Genomic DNA, 20,335 nt, shown 5'->3' with positions numbered 1-20,335 from the left:
CTAAATAGTTGATCTTAGTGTCAACTTTTTCCCCCCTCAGGCCCATGCCCTGTGAAAATGGCCAAAATCTGAGGCTCAAAACTGAGAGAAAAAGATCAGTCCTGCCATTTATCAGGCTGGGATGATCAGACAGACAAATAAAGTTTGTCTTTTTATTTGATTTAAATTTATCAGACAGACAAATTTAAATTTATCAGACAAATAAAACCAGTCAAAGAAGTAAGCAGAAAACACTGTGTCTCTTAAGTTCACACAGTGTGATGAGGTCTCTTGCATGTGATAGCACCAACCTGCTCCCAAAGACTTAAAAAATATATATGTATTTACTGTTGTTGCATTGGTTGTTACAGTGCACTGGCTTCTCAGTGCGGTTGCTTCTCTTGTTGAGGACTGTGGGCTGTAAGGCATGTGGGCTCAGTAGTTGTGGCACTTGGGCTTAATTATCCAGAAGATATGAGATCGTCCAGGACCAGGGATCAAACCCGTGTCTGCATTGGCAGAAGGATTCTTAACCACTGGACCACCAGGGACGTCCTCCCAAAGGTTTTCAATCAATGGAAATACGGCTCTCTATGTTGTGTCATTTGGGCCCTCTGAGCATCTCCAGGGCTGACCCTTCATCTCCGTCTTTGTGTTTCATACACCCCGGAGACCACACTCTCTTTTCAGAGGTCTGAGCACCAGTTTGACAGAGAAATCCCTCCTGAGGTCTAAGCATCAGTCCTATAAGCTTCCTCCTTTGACTCCTGGATTCTTTTGTTTTCTCCTGATTCCTTCCTGTGGTTGGATACTGTCTGAGATAGCAAGCTCTGGGAGTTGGTGATGGACAGGGAAGCCTGGCTTGCTGCAGTCCATGGCTCACAAAGAGTTGGACACGACTGAGCGACTGAACTGAACTGAACTGAGGTAACTCTGGCAACTCCTTTTTACTCTTCAGCCTTCTACCATATGTGTGACCAGTTCCTGGTGTTCAGCTCCTTCTGTTTGCAGTTCCTTGTGTGGGTTCTGCTTTCCAGCCTAGATCCTGACTGAAACAGGGACCCATGGATTTGGTGCCAGATGGTGGGGCCTTTTTGATGTCATTTTGGGGCAAGCATCCCAAGAAAGGGGGTATGTTGACTGAAGCATGATGGAGGGATCCTTCAGCTGGGCAGAGAGGACTCAAGCGGTGACACTGGCCGAGCCTGGATTTGCATAGAGGTGTATCTAAACTCATAACCACACTTTCTCTCCAAGGGAAACAGATAAACTGCAAACCAGAAGTGATGGGACTGAGGCCTCACCAAGGAAGGATCATGTTCCTCTAAGGCCAGAAAGGAGATGGGTGGGACTTCACCAGTGGTTAAGAATCTGCTTCCACTGTAGGAAGCAGGAGTTTGATCCCTGGTTGGGGAACTAAGATTCCACATGCTGGGTGGTGTGGCCTGGTGAGAAATTTTGAAAAAGAGTAAGAAAGAAAGAAAGGATATGGGGGTGAAATGTATGAGAGGTTAAGTAAGGAGACTCTTCTCAGGGCTGGGAAGAGGGATTCATGGAGGTGCTAACCTAGAAGGTTCTATCTTATTCTTTGCTCTTTTCCCCCCAGGTGAATACGAAGCTATAGATGCTTCTAAGTCTGCCTTCTGAAATTCATTTCAGTCGAATTAACTTATGTCTCAGAAATGTTTTGTGCGTGACCTCAGCAGATGGTGTGTGAATATAACAAATGTATAGAACAATAACTTACCATTTGTTGACACCTGCAAATATCCTACATTACTAGAGCAGCGTGGAAGGGGTTCAGCTTTTCAAAAAGTCACTACATACCTCGTTAGTCCTTAGGCAGGTCTAGAGTCCACTACATTTAGGGGCACCAGAAACTAGGACTTCTTCTTCTTCTTCTTCATTTTTTGGCTATACCAAATGGCATGTGGGATCTTAGTTCCCCAACCGGGGATAAACCTGCGTCCCCTGATTGGAAGGACGGAGACTTAACCCCTGAACCACCAGGGAAGTCCCCAGGTTTACCACAGTTAAGGGTGTGCTGCTCACTGCCTGTGGCTCCCAAGAGGATGGAGGTGCATCTCCAAGGGACTAAAGGAGCAGAGGGAGGTGCTTTTAGCTTAACCCTCCATGTATGGGTAGCCCAAGTTGGAATAATTCAGTGACCAGAAATGCCATATACCTCCTGTCTCTGCCTGTGTGTGCTAAGTTGCTTCAGTTGTACCTGACCTTATGGATTGTAGCCCACCAGGCTCCTCTGTCCATGGGGTTCTCCATGCGAGAATACTGGAGTGGGTTGCCATGCCCTCCTCCAGGGATCTTCCCTACCCAGAGATCGAACCCATGTCTCTTATGGTCTCCTGCTTTGGCAGGCAGGATCATTACCACTAGTGCCTCCTGGGCCCACAGCTAATTTTGCTGTCGTAGGGCTCCCTTAGTAGGACTGCAGAGGGCAAGCTTCCTGGCCCCAGGTGATGGATTCCCTTCACTTAGAGCCAGCAAGTCCAGTCCAGAGTGACAGCAGCAGGAGAATTGTGTTCTGGGGAAGTCCCTCAATCTCCCCTTCCTGAGACACCCAGGATCTGTCATTAACCCTGCTGGAGGAGCTTGGCTTGGTATTTTCTTCTCAGGGAGCCCAGACAGACAGGTTATATCATGCTGATGCTGTAATTTCTTCATCTGAGCCTCACGGGATCTTCTGAAAGGAGGATCCTGCTTTCGTTCATGTCAGAAGATTGTCACGCCCCATTGAGGTAGCTGGCACTCCCTAACATGCCAGATAAATGTCTCCTGCTTTGTCATAGCCCATCATTGCTCTTGGGAGCTGCTGGAGCTACTATACAGTCCCCTGTGCTTTCTGTAAAGGTTCTTGCCAACTGAGAGCTGGAAGGTTCCTTGACTCTAGAGCCTTCTCTCTTTTCGGTGTTTGAGGATTCAGTGGAGGGGTGGAGCCGTGCCGGGCTAGGTGCTTCTTAATGGGGGGCTGCTAGGACCCTGGCACATCTACTTGACTCGGGTCCCTTCCCTGTTCCTAGGCAGATGCATTTGCCAGTGGGATTGGGGAGGGCTGCTGGGAGGAGGTGACCCAGACTTCAGGGAGCTGTGGGGCTATTTGAGGTCAAAAGTCATGCCTGACCTTGGAACCTCTAGGGGGAATATGGTCCCAAGCTGGATCCCTGGGAGGAGGAAAATTCTGCTTTACATGCTCTCCTTAAGGTTGCCTTGAGGTTTTGTCCCAGAAGGTGCCTCAGATCTTGGTATCAGTCCAGGCTTCCTGGCTCCTTGCCCAGAATCAGGACATTAGGAACTAGTTTCCTGGGAGGGTCTTGAAATGTCTTCTAATGCTCAGATCTCCTATCACTGTCCCCCACAGGCCCTGAGACTTCCCCACTATGGCATGTTTTCTGGGAGACGATGGAGAAGTCTATTCATCAGGTGATGTTGGCATGGGGTCTGGAGGCCAGGAACGTTCATGCTTGTCTTTTCTGAACACCCCAGGCTCCTCTGCCCCTTCCTGTGCACAGTCCTTACCACCCAAGGCTATCCATCTCCCATTGGAACGTGAGGGTGAGGACCATTTCTTATTCACTGCTCTGGGTCCAGACCCAGGCTTGGGCCAAACCCAAAGCATCAGAGAGAGTAGCTGGGCCTTGACACATGTGTATTTATGGGGATGAGAGTTTACCTTCTTAGACCAGTTATGGCCTTTCTCTTCCTCAACAGAGCCCACAGTTTCAGTGGAAAGAAATGCTGGGTTCATGGGTCATGTGAGAGCTGCCAGTTTTAATGTGAAAACCCTGAACCATCCTTCCTGAAAGACCTGGATTAGATCATTCTCCTGGTGGTGGTTTAGTCGCTAAGTCATCTCTGATTCTTTGCAACCCCAGGGACTGTATCCCACCAGGTTCCTCTGTCCGTGGGATTCTCCAGGCAAGAATACTGGAGGGGGTTGCCATTTCCTTCTCCAGGTGATCTTCCCCAGGTCTCCTACATTGCAGGTGGTTTCCTGGGTTTCAGGCAGATTCTTTTTTTTTTTTTTAATGATCAGGCACATTCTTTACCAACTGAGCCTTCCTTCCTGAAAGACTTGGATTAGATGATCTTTCTCCTAACATCTGGTAAAGCAGCCTTCATCATGTTGGGGCTTTTTAAAAGTGATTCTTTTCCATTTACACAGCAATGGATCGTCCCAGACCTGTAGTAGTCTCCGACTTGAGTCAGCAAGTGTGGCTCCTTCAGGGTCAGACCCTCGTGGTAGTTCCTCGGAGCAACAATGTGGGGCCAGGTAAGTGACAGGTCATCGTGTAGCTGCTCCTTGGAGCAGCCTCACATCAGTGCAGCTGGGATGTTTGTACCATCCTTTTATTAAAGTGTGGCTTTATAGCAGAGACATCATTTGGCTGACAAAGGTCCATATGGTCAAAGCTATGGTTTTTCCAGTAGTCATACATGGATATGAGAGTTGGACCAGAAAGAAGACTGAGTGCCGAAGAAATGATACTTTTCAACTGTAGTGCTGGAGAAGACTCTTGAGAGTCCCTTGAACTACAAAAAAATCAAACCAGTCAACCATAAAGGAAACCAACACTGAGTACTCATCAAAGGACTGTTGTTGCAGCTGAAAGTCCAATACTTTTGCCACCTGATGCGAAGAGCCAAGTCACTGGAAAAGACCTTGTTGTTGGGAAGGACTAAGGCAAAAGGAGAAGAGGGAAGCAGAGAATGAGATGGTTGGATGGCTTCACCAATTCGATGGATATGATATTGAGCAAACTCTGGGAGAGAGTGGAAGACAGAGGAGCCTGGTGTGCTGCAAAGAGTCAGACACAGTCTAGCAACTGCACAACAACCCCTGGAGGGGGAAGAATTTCACATCTGCCCAGGAAGAGGTGTCTTGGACCATGGCAAAGAGAGCAGAGGGAGTGGAGGAGGTTTGGGGGGAGCAGGAGAGCTGCTTTCAGTGATCTGAAGGCCTGTCCTAAGGAAAAAGAGTGGCTGGTTTGCCCACCTTCCTATGTCCTAAGAGGACTAATTGGGTGGATTGCACAGAAGGCTGATTTCAACATCAGTTAGGCAAAACTCGCTAATGAACAGAACCTTCGAAGGATCAGAGGGGTTGCTTGGGGTTGGGGCTCCTCGCCTCCACGTGTTCGAGCAGAGGCTGTGAAAATCCCAAGGGTGGGGTCTGCCTCCTCTGCCTGTGCCCCATTTCCTAGAGCAGTGACTGGTGCTTGGTATGACTGAGTGAATGAATGAACAAATGAATATGAGGCTGACCACTCTGTGGGTCTGGGGTAGAGGGATTATACTCTTAAGGTCTCTTCCAGCCTTACCTGTAAGATCTTGGTCTATTGTAATTGCAAAAGGTCACTGACACCGTAACCCCTCTTATCTGACAGTCACTGTCACCATTATGCCATGCAAGTATCCGGAGTCTCTTGAGAAAAGCAAAGGGGTTCCTATTTATTTGGGAATAAAACAACCAGAAATGTGTCTATATTGTGAGGACATTGGTGGAAACCCCACATTGCAGTTGAAGGTAAGTGACAAAGAAAAATAATGTTAGAAAAAACCCAACTTCTTTTCTCAGAAGTTGATTTGTCAGGAAATCTAATTTTATAATTAAAAAAGAAATACTTTCCTGTTCTTAAACATATTTATACCTGGCTCCTTTAGAGTCATGTGCATGCAATAAGCTTTTTTTTTAAACAAACAAACTAATTTTTATTTGTTTAGTTTTGGCTGTGCTGGGTCTTTTTTTTTTTTTTTTGCTGTGTGGGGTTTCTCTAGTTGCAGTGAGTGGAGGCTCTTTTCTAGTTGTGACGGATGGGCTTCTCATTGTGGTGGCTTCTCTTGTTGCAGAGCACGGGCTCTCTAGGCATGTGGGCTTCAGTAGCTATGGCGCGTGGGCTCATTAGTTGTGGCTTCTGGGCTCCAGGGCACAAGCTTGGTAGTTGTGGCATGGCTTAGCTGTTCCTCGGCATGTGGGATCTTCCCAGAACTAGGGATCGAGATTGTGTCTCCTGCATTGGCAGGAGGATTCTTTACCATAAGCCACCAGGGAAGTCCACATTTTCCTTATTTTTAACTGCCTGTTATAAAACAACTTGTTTCTGAAACTTCAGTTTACAGCAATTCAATTTAATTCAACACCATCCAATCCAAGTCAGCAAATGTGTGCATTCTAACTGGCCTCCAGCACTGTTGTAGGCATTTGAACATCATCAGTGCAAAGAATGGCAAAGAGCCTTGCCTTCCTAGGGTTTACATTCTAGTGGAAGACAAGAAATGGTCCACAAGAAGCATAATCATGGGTAAGCCTGTGACATGTTAAAGGGGGTTATGTTGTCTGGGAAAGAATGATATAGAACTGGTAAAGAGACTGGTGGTGCCAGAAAGAGCTAGAGCCTGGCTTCATGGTAAATAGTACAACAGGTGTTATTGCAAAGGTGAGATTTTATTGGACAGGAAAGGAAGCAAAAGTGTGAGCCAACAGAGTGTCCAGTGAGGGCAAGTTCAAGGACCGGGAGTGAGCTGGGGAGGAGGCAGAGTTCAGAGAAAGGCAGATAGTAGAAGAGCTTTCCCACTTTTGTAAGGACTTTAACCTGTCAATCAATTAATTCATTCAACATATATGCTAGACTCTAGGTTCATCTGCATCACTACAAAGACCCAATTTCATTCCCTTTTATGGCTGTGTAATATTCCATTGTATTTATCTACTACTATGTGTAAGATCAGAGAAGACAATGGCATCCCACTCCAGCACTCTTGCCTGGAAAATCCCATGGACAGAGGAGCCTGGTGTGCTGCAGTCCATGGGGTCGCTGAGAGTTGGACACGACTGAGCGGCTTCCCTTTCACTTTTCACTTTCATGCACTGGAGAAGGAAATGGCAACCCACTCCAGTGTTCTCGCTTGGAGAATCCCAGGGACAGCGGAGCCTGGTGGGCTGCCGGCTATGGGGTCGCACAGAGTCGGACACGACTGAGGCGACTCAGCAGCAGCAGCAGGTGTAGGATAGATAGCTGGTGCAGCACGGGGAGCTCAGTTTGGTGCTCCATGATGACCTAGAGGGGTGCAGTTGGGGGTGGGGCTGGGAGAGAGGCCCAAGAGGAAGGAGATATATGTACACATAGGCTGATTCACTTTGTTATGCAGCAGAGACTAACACAACACTGTAAAGCAACTATACTCAAACTAAAAATATATGCAAAAAATTAAAAATTAACTCAATCCAAATTATTAGAATGTTTTGAATAGAAGAGTTTCATGAAAGGACATAGATTTTAAAAGGATTATTTTGGCTGCTACTTGAGAGCAGGGTGTGAAGGACAAGGACAAAATGCCCCTTGGAGGCTTCAGGGTGACCCAGGTGTAATCTGAGAGTCTACTGGAGGAAGAGGGATGATGGTCAGAGTCTTGAAATACTTTAAATTGAGGCCACAGAATTTGCTGACAGAGTGAATATGGTGTGTGATGAAGTAGATGAGGACAGAACAGTACGCTCTGTTCTGTAGGCAAGCGCTAGATGGTTTAGACCCTGCAGGTTTTGTTAAAGGCCTTAAATTATATGCTAATTATGAGAACATCATTCAGGACATTTAAGCTGGATGGTAACATGGTCATATTTATTCAGTTATTTCAGTTTACAGTTCATTCAACTGCTTTGAGGAGAATGGGTGTGGGAGAGGGTGTGAGAAGCGGCTCAATTCAGCAAAGATTTTGGAACTAGGGTTTACAGGTCTTGCTACTGAGTTAGATGCTAAGAGGTCAAAGAAAGCAGTATCATCAAGGTTGGCTTCTTGGGTTTTGGCTGTCCACAGAGTGGGACAGATTAAATGGAAGTTATTAACTGAATAAAGAAATCGTTTGGAAGAAGTCCCCTTATTCAGGGTAGGATGTGGCTGAATTATGGGCCATTCTATTATCTCTTTGGAGATCTTGGATATAATGTAATTTACTTAGAAACACTTATCTTACCTAAAATAACAATATGTAAAAATATAAATATATACACCTACAAATATCTTTCTGTATACAATATGGAAGATTTTTTCTGATTATTCTATATTCCTTTGTTCCTTTGAGATTTTAGACCCTCTTGCGCCTTTCTCATGGCTTTGACCTTTCTCATATGTTTGACAACTAATTAGAAAACTATACACCCCACCCTGCTAGTCCTTTGCCAGAGCAGTGGTTCTTACAGGAGGGGGTCTCTCATGGATGCAGCTTGGGTGAGAGAGGACCTTGGCTTCCTGCTGCAAATTTGCATCTCCTTCCTTTTCCTTGGGGGAGAGGGGGTCTTCTCCGCCTCTAATGTGAGGAAAGTTCCAATTTGTAATTCAAGTGTGGCCACTTATTCGTGAACCTGTACCTTGTGTCACTCCCATGCCACCTCTGGATTTGAGTGTGAAGGCTGGGAAGATGAGATTTTGTGTGTGCCCACTTCATTGTTCCTTTGAAATGTATTTTCCTAGGCTTGCTCTAATGGATGGATAGGGTTGCTCAAACGTTGGAACATTTATAGGTTGTGTGCAAGGAACCTTGAACTGTAGGGCTTCCAAGGTGGCTCAGTGGTAAAGAATCTGCCTCTCAATACAAGAGATGAGGGTTGAAGCCCTGGATTGGGAAGATTCCCTGGAGAAGGAAAGTATTCTTGCTTGGAGAATCCCATGGACAGAGGAGCCTGACAGTCTACAGTCTGTGGGTTCTCGAAAGAGTCAGATATGACTTAGCAACTAAACAACAACAACCTTGAACTACTCAAACAGCCTCTGTTTCTCCTTCTGGCATTTTCTGTCCCGTTTCAGAACCAGAAGATATTGGAGCTGTACAACCAAGCTGAGCCTGTGAAGCCATTCCTTTTCTACCATGAAACGACAGGCAGGACCTCCACATTTGAGTCTGTGGCCTTTCCTGGATGGTTCATTGCCTCTTCCGAGACAAACCAGCCCATCTTTCTCACTTCTGAGCCGGGGAACATGTACAATACTGCCTTCCAATTAGATTTCAAGGTTTGAACTCAACCTAGAGGTGGCAACTTGGTCTTACCATTTCTAGCACTCAGTGTCTTTGTCTGTATTATCTGTCTCATTTTCATCCATGCTTAGAGGTGGGCTTGACCCCATTCTCATCTTATGTTATAAAAGGAGAAGAAGCAATGACTCTATGGAAACCAAGGAATAGAATGTGGGCTCAGAAGCAAAGGAGGTGGGTGGTGCGTGGCTCTCCTTTTCCGCTGCAACGGTCCATCCCTCAAGCCATCTGTACAAACATATCGGGACCCTAAAACAGTAGGACTCTCTCCTGGGTATGGTTATGAAGAAGCCTCAGAGCTCATGAGTCTTACCCAAGATATTGGGACTAGCTTGGAGCTGATCTTTCTATTATGCTTTGTTTCCTGATGGTATTACATTTCCCATAATCTCTATATGTTTCCAGTACTTTGCAAGGGTTAATACATCATTTTAAGGGTTAGAGTCTTGTAAAAGAAAATAATTCTTAATGAAATTGAATTATTTTTGTCTAATTCTAATGTGTTACCATAAAGCCAGGGCTTCCCTTGTGGCTCAGAGGTAAAGAATCCACCGTCAGTGCAGGAGCCTCAGGAGACATGGGTTTGATCCCTGGGTTGGGAAGATCCCCTGGAGGAAGGCATAGCAACCCACTCTAGTATTCTTGCTTGGAGAATCCCATGAACAGAGGAACCTGGCAGGCTACAGTTCATGGTATCGCAAAGAGTCAGACATGACTGAAGTGACTTAGCACACGTGCACTCACCAGAAAGCCAAATATAAACTCTAGGTTGTTTATATAATAAGAAAGCTAAAACAGATATAAAATGAAATTGGAAACAAGGAGCAAGCTGAAATTAGCAAGGGTAATTAAATGAGGACACCACAGTGGGTCAGCCTGGGGCTTAGCTGAAAGAAGCAGGGTCCTTATCAATGGTGATAGGGTTGGGTGGTGGGGATATTTCATGTAAAAAGGCACTACTATTTACTATTTTCTGTGGAATCTCATGCCTTGCTTTCTTCTCTTTTTAGGAACTCTTACCATCTAACTAACTCCCTCTAAAAACTGCAGTAAAAGGTGTCTTTTTGGGGAACGGAGAGCCTAAATTCTTCACCAGCCTTGCTTCAGATGTTACATTGTGATGAAATGAAACAACTGATTTAGGGTATAATTGTAGAAAGATGTAGCTCAGATCTGGTTCTGCATATCATAGATTTCTTATTCTGACTCTGATACTACAAATGCAGAAAACGATGTTTGCTTAAATGCAGTCCACACAATAACACCAGTAATGAATTTTTTTAAATGAAACTTTCATTAAGGTAGTGGACAATCACATCACTTACTCTACTAGGCAGGCTAGTAAGCAGTCAATAAGCACTGACTTAACACAGTGTCTCTTGATTCTTAAAAGTTTTCTTCTTCAATGAAATACTTTTTCAGCATGCAGTTTTATAAAAGTCAACATTAATGTGGACACAAAGTTAATTAGTTCTGGAATATCAATAGAAGAATTACTCATCGGATATTTAGTACTACACTCACTGCTAATAAATGGTGACACGTTGTTACATCTGCTGATTTGCATCATTACATTGTCAATTGCTACATGTGACGGTTGGGGTCTGCTGACACATTCCCTTGTGACATGATTATGATTCTGAGTGCCATGGCATAGCCAGTCCTACCAGGGGCTGTGTGGTGATGCAGTTTCCTCATCTCCTTTCTCTACTGTGGAATCTCTGTTCATGTGGGCACTATGATACCTTTGTCAACTGGCATGTATAAGAGCTTCAAAACTCTAATAAGGTGATGCCTTGTGGCTGGGCTCAGGGGTAAAGTGGTCATTTTGGTCACCCATAAGAGATTCTGACAACATATTTAGAACATACTCAGAATGAAAAATGGGGCTTCTCTGGTGGCTCAAATGGTAAAGAATCTGCCTGCAATGCAGGAGACATGGATTCGATCCCTGGGTCCAGAAGATCCCCTGGAGAAGGGAATGGCTACCCACTCCAGGATTCTTGCTTGGGAAATCCCATGGACAGAGGAGCCTGGTGGACTACAGTCCATGGGGTTGCAGAGTCAGACACAACTGAGCAACTAACACTTTCACTCTCAAAATGCAAACGTAGGGAATTTCTCTAAGCTCCAGTGGTTAAGACTTGGTGCTTTCATTGCCTTGGGCTCATGTTCAATTCCTGGACAGAGAACTAAGATCCCACAAGCCAAGCAGCATGGCCAAAAACAAACAAAACAAAACCACAAAAACAAACAAAAATGAAAAACACAATAATCTCATCTTGTGGAACCCAGAGAACAGCCTCCCGTGGACCCCCGGCTTACCCATCACATTTGAGAAATACCACACACGATCTGGCACAGTGGAAGAAATCAGGGAAGGTTCTTGTGAGCAGCAGCACTCTCATTTTCAGCTCATTGCCTGGTGCACATCTGACTTTCACGTGCTTGCTGTGTCTAGGGCTCTTGCACTTGAGTACCATGTGCTCCAGGCCAACATTCATTGAAGCATTTGGTTCCTTTGGATCTTTAGCAACTAGATACTACAGAAAACCTTGATGCCCTGGAAGAGGGGTTTCTGGCTTCCAGTGGGGGGAGGGGATTAAGAACTTTGCCACCAAAATCACAAGTCCAGAGAAAACAGTTGAGTGGGATATTTTCCTGTCAAGCTGCTTTGGGGCTTACATCATCTGGCCCCAGAATTGCTGAAGGGCAAAGATGGTTTCAAGACACTGTCCCTGGCATTAACAATTGGCCATGAGGACTAAAGATGCCTCCCCAATACCCTGAGACCAAGGGTTGTAATGAATAATGCTTCATGTCAATGAATCATCAATTTGCATTTCTCACACTTGAGGAGATGGTTGGATGGCGTCACCAGCTTGATGGATGTGAGTTTGAGCAAGCTTCTGGAGTTGGTGATGGACAGGGAAGCCTGGCATGCTGCAGTCCATGGAGTTGCAGAGTCAGACATGACTGAGTGACTGAACTGAACTGAACTGATGATGTGATATCACTTACATGTCAAATCTAAAAAAATGATACAAATTAACTTATTTACAAAACAGAAAAAGACTCATAGAGAAAACAAGCTTATGGTTACCAAAGGGAAAATAGAGAACAGTAAATTGGAAATTTGAGTTAATGGATACACCCTCCTATATATAAAATAGATAATAAGAACCTACTGTATACACAGGAAACTATATTCAATATTTTGCAATAATTTTAATGGAAAAAATTCTGAAAAACAATATATATATGTATGTATGTGAATCACTTTCCTATATACCTGAAACATTGTAAATCAACTCTACTTCAATTAAAAATAATAGGAATAGCAATAGTTTTTTGCTTCCCCTCCCCAGGAACTGTATAGCTTTTCTTAATGACCTCATTTCCTTTAGCCTTTTCATTCTATGGGTGAGGAAAGGGAGGCGCACAGTGTGGTGGTGACTTACTGAGGTGGCATTGACATTGATTATTTGAACTGGAAGTCATGATAGCCTGGATTTGGGGTCTTTCAGTTTCTGTTTCATGGAGTTGGGATATTATGAATCATGGTGTGAGAAATCAGCAACAATTATCCGGAACAAGACAGCACCTTGTGAGCCTCCTCACTTCCATCATTGGGCTGTTCTCATCTGGCATGGCGTCAGTGCATGACCCACCCCAGGCGGAGCACTCCTGGCACCTAGGCATCATATGAAATGACTTAAGTACTGACCTATATTGTGCAGTTGTATCTCACTGAGTATCTCACTCAGTTGTAAGCAACATCAGAATCACCTGGGGTGAAAACTAAAAGCTTGAGTGTTTGGGCAAAATGTAGACCTAGTAAGTCAAACCCGGGCTTTCTTGGTGGCTCAGCGATAATGAATTTGTGTGCAATGCAGGAGACTCGGATTCCATTCCTTGGTCAGGAAGATCGCTTGGAGAAGGAAATGGCAACCTACTCCAGCCTGGAAAATCCCATGGACAGAAGAGCCTGGTGGGCTAGGGTCCATGCAGTCACAAAAGAGTCAGATATGACTTAGCAACTAAACAAGAATGACAAAGTTAAACCCACTCCTCTCAAAATTCTAACTGTCCAGGCTTAGAGCAGGGCCTTAGATGAGAGAGATGTATGTGGTAAGGTATGGAGACAGAGCATGGAGCTTCCAGGTTCTCTGAGGATGCCACTAACTCCAGATCTTTGATATGTTCACCAGTCTAGAAGTTCTCCAAACCCCATCTTTTTGGGTTTTTATGCAGGCTTCACTACATAGATATGTTTGATTGAATCATTGGCCGTTAGCAATTGTTTCAACCTCCAGCCCCTCCCCTGTCCCTGGAGGTCAGAAGCTAGAGGTGATGAAAGTTCCAACCCTCTAATCCAATGGTTGGTTTCCCAGCAACCTGCAAAAGTCACCTCATAACATAACAAAAGACAACTTTATTGCTCTCAACACCTAGGACATTTTGAGGGTTTTAGGAGCTTTGTGCCAGAAATGGGGACAGAAATTAAACATGTATTTCTTTTTTAAACATGTGTTTTACTTTGGCTGTGCTGGGTCTTCATTGCTGCGCTTGAACCTTCTTTAGCTGCGGTGAGCCAGGGCCATTCTCTAGTTGTGGCTTTCCAGTTTCTCATCGTGAAGGCTTATCCTGTTGCAGAGCACAGGCTCTAGGACCGTGGGCTTCAATAGCTGCAGCACACGGGCTCAGTAGTTGTGACTCGCAGGCCAAGTTGCCTGAGGCATGTTCAGTCTTCCCAGACTAGGGATTGAACTCGCGTCCCCTGAATCGATGGGCCCATTCTTAACCACTGGACAGCCAGAGAAGTCTGAACACGTATTTCTTAATTCAGATCACAACAAATGTCCCATATTGGCTGATCTGTGTCTTGAAGATGTAAAATAATGTTTAGCTGAGTGCATTGGATTAGAGGCAAGTTTCTATCTATAGGCTTTTCCCTTATCACTCAGAAACCTCCCTCGGTCATAAGGGTTGGTAACAAAATCTCATTCCCAGCGTACAGGGAAGAGGTACATGCCATCTGCAGGGGTTGGGAGTGGAGTGGGAGTGGAGTGGGGAGGACAGAAAAGCCAGCTCTCAGCATTGCAGTGGTGAACCACTCCCTCCCGATACCTTGTGTAAGCCAGCTCATGAGCTGGTCATCACTATTGGTGTGACCACTTCCTAGGAGCTGGTGGGGCCTGGAAAACCCTGGGCACACGAGGAGGAAATTTTGTTTTGGTAATTGGAAAGATCAGAGCTAAGAAGATTAGTGACAATTTTTATTTTTTTTAATGTGAAAACTCAGGCTGTGCTCATGGTCTTTTTTTTTTTTTTTCATGGTCTTTTAAAAACAATGTTTTCCAACAATATGATTTAATAATGAAAAAGAGTCATCATTTTAAAAAAATTATATTTTAATTTTAAAAGATATTATTCAAATTTAATAAAACATTTCACTACTGAACTAAAACTTTGCATTTAACAAATAAGATATTACATCTTGCCAAAAAAAAAAAAAGATGTTTCCCAAAACAGAATCACAACATAGAGAGTAGACATCTCAAGGGAGGAATTGGGGAAGGAGGAATGGGGGAAGGATGGAGGAGTTTGAGATTAGCAGATGCAAGCTATTATATATAGGATGGGTAAACAGCAAGGTCCTATTGTATAGCACAGAGAACTATATTCAGTATTCTGTGATAACTCACAATGAAAAGGAATATAAAAAAAATACACACATGCACACAAAGTTCTCTACATACAAATGCATTCCACTCCCAGAGTGTGCTCCTAAGTCCAATTTGTTTGTAAGTCCAACAAAGTTGCCCTAAGTACCCAACTAATACAAAGAGTTAAATACTGTAATACGTTTATAATACTCTTCACACAAATAATACATAAAAAACAAACAAAAAATTATGAAAACATATTTAATTCTATAGTATGGTACCTTGAAGAGTACAGTAGTACAGTACAGCAGCTGGCACACAGGGGCTGGCATCCAGCGAACAGGCAAGAAGTGTTCCTGACTGGAGGAGGAGGCCGGTAGAGCTGAAGGATAGTCAGCAAGAAGAGGTGGAGGGCAAGGTGCAATTTCACTCATGCCTGATGCTGATCGCACAGGGTTTGGTTCCTTGCTGGATTCAGTTCTATCCACACTCTTGAAAAAGTGATCCAGTGATATCTGGGTAGTAGCACAATTGCATCTCTGAAAGTTTGCAACTTGAAGGGTCATGTGTAGGGGACTTACTGTGTGTGTGTGTATTCGTTGTTGTTTAGTCGCTAAGTTGTGTCCAACTCTTTTGCGACCCCATGGACTATAGCCCACGAGGCTCCTCTGTCCATGGGATTTTCCAGTCAAGAATACTGGAGCGGGTTGCCGTGGCTGCCATTTCCTTCTCCAAGGGATCTTCCCAGCCAGGGATTGAACTCGTGGTTCCTGCATCAGCAGGCAGATTCTTTACTGCTGAGCCATCAGGGAAGCCCCATGAGTGTACATGTATATATGTAGATCTCTCTCTCTGAAACCTTTGCTGTACAGCAGAAATGAATGCATCATTGTCAATCAACTATATGTCGATAAATAAATTTTTAAAAAATGTTTCAAGTATATCATTGGTTGTCTAACTCTTAACGTTTGAATTTAAAATAATTTCCTTTTGTCATTGGTGCTCTTTCTGTTTCAAGCAAATCATGATTGTTCGTTTTGCCAGTGGGCTGGAGGCCATAGGATAGGGAGGTGGCCCTTCTTGTTCTCCACTGGGGGGATGTACCATTGGTCTGCCTGTAGGGTCTCACCTTGAGGTTATCTAGATTAACACTCAAGTCTATAGAGAGGGACTAAATACTATCATTCGTCACTGATTCATAGTTCGGGATTGTAATATCTGAATATCTGTACTTAAAATTTTCATAAATGATTTTATTTTTTCTCTTTTTGTAAAAGTTTGATGAAAACATTATTGGCTTTCCTATATGACTGAATTGATTTTTAATCTTTTTTATTTACTGATATCTGATTTATTTCTACCTTTTAAATAATATTTTAGCTTTTTTTCTTTTGTTTCACATATGACTTTAAAAATGCTACATATAGCTGTTAAGAAATTATTATGAGAGTTTAATGAAGGAGTGAAATTATGGTTAACAATAAATGATAACTATCATTGTATTATTATTTCCAGAAAATTCAGGAAATCTTTCTATTTTAACATAAATATTGAGGTATACTGAGGGAATATTTACAACAAATATATTCAAGGTATAAATAAAAGGGACCAACGTGAACTCAGCCTTCAGCTGAAGAGACAGAAGACATTAAGAATACCCATGCGTTCATTCACCGTCCCATTGCCTTCCCATCCTTCCATTGGATGTAACTGTTATCCTGAATATGATGGCTATTATTCACTTGCATTTTGTTATAGATTTACCACATATGTATATGCTCTAAACAGATATTGGGTTTCCCTGGTGGCTCAGCGGTAAAGAACCTGCCTGCCAATGTAGGAGACACGAGTTCAATCCCTGGTTTGGGAAGATCCCTTGGAGAAGGAAACGGCAACCCACTCCAGTGTTCTTGCCTGGAAAATCCCATGGACAGAGGAGCCTGGTGGGCTACAGTCCATGAGGTCACAAAGAGTCAGACATGACTTAGCAACTAAATGGCAACAAAAATGGATGTTCTTTAGTTTTGCATGCTTCTAGACGTCCCATAAGTGAAATCATGTTGCTTACACCCTTTTACAGCTGGCCTCATGTTCCTGAGATGCATGTGTGGCTCCGCCACGTTAGTTTGGGGGCCCTGAAGCGAAGACCCTGAGGTGAAATAAGATGTCAATAAATTTATTGGGAGAAATGCACATGAAAGATATGGGGGGAGGGATCAGGCAGAGCATTCAAATCATTTATTTTTTAAAAATTATGTATTTATTTATTTTTTGGTTGTGCCATGAGGGATTTGGGATCTTAGCTACCCAACCAGGGATCGAACCCACAACTCCTGAGTTGAAACAGCAGAGTCCTAACCACTGGACTACCGGGGAAGTCCCTGAGCCTTCAAATCATCATGCAGGACTGACACCAGTGATTGAAAAGAGGGAAGAAAAAGTGAGAGGAAGAGCTTCAGCATGCAGTGCAGGTGTGAGAACTCTGAGAAAGTCTTGATCAGACTGATGAGGAGATGCACAGCAAAAGTTACCTGTAACAGCTTCTGTGTCCTGATGGAGTCCTGGCTCTGGTCCCCCTGCTGCTCTATCATTGGCTGGGAATGTCTCAGGGAGAGTAGCCTTGTCAGGAATATCACAGTGGATCCAGAAGTGTGGCACCTGAGGCCGTCTGCTTACTATTCTCCTTGAGACAGGGTCTCTTAAAGGGAGATCTGAGAGGCACATCTCTGTGGCCACAGCACTTCACCATTGCGCTGCATGAATCTCCTCCTCTCCACGTGTTTGGGAGCAGATCCACTCCGATTCCCTTTTTCCTAAGGGGAACTTGGAAGCAGCATATAAATAGATGGACTACTGTACCTGTTTCTGCAATTGATCCCAGTGACTGGTTTCTACTGTCTCCCTTCTCCACTATCTATTCTGGATTCCCCTTATCCTCAGTGATCACCTTGGCAGGTCTTAGTGGCTTTCCTGGTGATCTAACCAAAGATCTCATCCATGAGAAGTCTGACCACTTAGTTGTTGTGTTCTTGTGATTGTTTAGTCAAAGTCTGCCTGACTCTTTTTGACTGCATGGACTGCCCCTCTTCCATGTCCTTCACTGTCTCCCAGAGTTTGCTCAAACTCTTGTCCATTGAGTTGGTGATGCCATCCAACCACCTCATCCTCTGTTGCCCCCTTCTCCTTCTGCCCTCAATCTTTCCCAGCATCAGGGTCTTTTCCAGTGAGTCAGATCTTCACCTCAGTTGGCCAAATTATTGGAGATTCAGCTTCAGCATCAGCCCTTCCAATGAATATTCAGGGTTGATGTCCTTTAGGATTAACTGATTTTTATCTCCCTGCTGTCCAAGGGACTCTCAAGAGTCTTCTGCAGCACCACAGTTCAAAAGCATTAATTCTTGGGCACAGCCTTCTTTATGGTCCAACTTAGGTGTTCTTACATGTACTTATTCACAGTTACAGTTAGGCAAAGGGATACCAAGAGGTACCCAAGCAGATCATCTGAGTTCCTTGGGTATTGTGGTAGTTTAGTCACTAAGTCATGTCCAACTCTTGTGACCTCATGGACTATAGCCCACCAGGCTCCTCTGTCCAAGCAATTTTCCAGGCAAGAGTACAGGAATGGGTTTCCATTTCCAGTATTCTCCAGGGGATCTTCCCAATCCAGGATTCAAACCTGCATCTCTTTCATTGCAGGAGGATTCTTTACCACTGAACCCCCAGGGAAGCCCTCCTTGTATATTACACAAGAAATACTATAGTGTATTTCTCCCTGTCTTCATGTGTAAAGGAAAGTCTACCTCCTCCTCCATAGGCTGCATCCTGAAGGATGACCTCCATCCTCCAAGAGTACTGCCACTGAGAGGTACTTCAGTTGTACCTCCAATATGCCACCCAAAGCTCCATTAAGTAGACTACTTCTGGATGGACCAGTGGATCCAGGGAAGTAGTAGAGTTGGCTCATATTGGTTACAAAAGGCCAAATGTTACATCTTCAGATTTTGAAAGCCAGTTGGTAACTTGAAATTGCCCAAGTTGCGAATATCCACATCGTAGATACTGACAATCACCACAAGTTTTGTCTTATGTTCTGTTTGTTTATTTTCTAGGAAGAAAATAGTTAAAAATTTACCAGCATACTATTGAGTGGATTCAATGGTCATGGGCCTCTTTTAGCCCCTCCTTCAATATAAAATGAATTCTATGCTTGGATGCTATCTTGTGTGGGATTCCATGCCTGTAGATCAGTCATCCCACAGTAGTGGTGATTGGGGCTCTGAAGGCAGAAATGGTATATACATCAATCCCTCTGAGGGCACACTGTTGCCCTTCAAGAGGGAAAGGCTCTGACACGTCAGTAACTTGCCACCATAAGATTAGTCAGACTTCTTGAAGAACACTGCCCCATCAGGGGCTCAGTATTAGTCTCTGTTGCTAATAAGTTGCACAGTCATCCTTGGTAAGTGGAAATGCCTTCTATTGGGCCCTAGAGTCTTCTTTTCTTCTGTTGTCCTTTGGTTTTGGTGTCACTATGATGCTAGTCTCATAAAGTGAGTTTAGGCCATCTTCAATTTTTTGGAAGAGCATGAGAAGCTAATTATTTAAATGTTTAGTAGAATTCACACTCTTATGGCAGAAAGTGAAGAGGATCTAACAAGCTCTTGATGAAAGTGAAAGAGGAGAGTGAAAAAATTGGCTTAAAACTCAACATTCAGAAAATGAAGATCATGGCATCTGGTCCCATCACTTCGTGGGAAGTAGATGGGGAAACAGTGGAGAAACAGTGTCAGACTTTATTTTTGGGGCTCCAAAATCTCTGCAGATGGTGATTGCAGCCATGAAATTAAAAGACGCTTACTCCTTGGAAGGAAAGTTATGACCAACCTAGATATCATACTCAAAAGCAGAGACATTACTTTGCCAACAAACGTCCGTTTAGTCAAAGCTATGGTTTTTCCAGTAGTCATGTATGGATGTGAGAGTTGAACTGTGAAGAAAGCTGAGCGCCGAAGAATTGATGCTTTTGAACTGTGGTGTTGGAGAAGACTCTTGAGAGTCCCTTGGACTGCAAGGAGATCCAACCAGTCTATTCTAAAGGAGATCAGTCCTGGGTGTTCTTTGGAAGGAATGATGCTAAAGCTGAAACTCCAGTACTTTGGCCACCTCATGTGAAGAGTTGACTCATTGGAAAAGCCTCTGATGCTGGGAGGGATTGGGGGCAGGAGGAGAAGGGGATGACAGAGGATGAGATGGCTGGATGGCATCACTGACTCGATGGACGTGAGTTTGAGTGCACTCCGGGAGTTGGTGATGGACAGGGAGGCCTGGCGTGCTGCAATTCATGGGGTCGCAAAGAGCCGGACACGACTGAATTACTGAACTGAACTGAACTGAACCATCTCATCCTGGGCTTCTCTCTTTTGGAAAGTTCTTGATTACTGATTCTCCTTACTCATTTTTGGTCTGCCCAGATTTTCTTTCTTCATGATGCTGTCTTGGTAAGTTGCATATTTCTAGGTATTTCTTCTAGGTTGTTATATTTGTTGGTATATAATTGTTTATAGTGGTCTCTTATCTTTTGTACTTAATGTAAGTTGTAAGGTCTTTTCTTTCATATCTGACTTGATTTGAGTCCTCTCTCTTTT

General features: G+C 44.0%; 1 protein-coding gene across 1 annotated transcript; it reads left to right on the top strand.

The window, feature by feature from the left end:
• The first annotated feature begins 4,161 nt into the window (after positions 1-4,161).
• IL36G (interleukin 36 gamma) lies at positions 4,162-9,005 on the top strand. The gene is made up of 3 exons (XM_068966802.1): positions 4,162-4,267; positions 5,382-5,521; positions 8,796-9,005. The coding sequence occupies exons 1-3, from the start codon at positions 4,162-4,164 to the stop codon at positions 9,003-9,005; spliced, it is 456 nt and encodes a 151-aa protein (XP_068822903.1).
• The last annotated feature ends 11,330 nt before the right edge of the window (positions 9,006-20,335 follow it).

This window comes from Capricornis sumatraensis, chromosome 1 (assembly GCF_032405125.1).
Source record: "Capricornis sumatraensis isolate serow.1 chromosome 1, serow.2, whole genome shotgun sequence".
NCBI classification, from domain to species: Eukaryota; Metazoa; Chordata; class Mammalia; order Artiodactyla; family Bovidae; genus Capricornis; species Capricornis sumatraensis.
The sequence above is the reverse complement of the archived record's forward strand: the minus strand, read 5'-3'. Positions and strand labels throughout refer to the sequence as shown.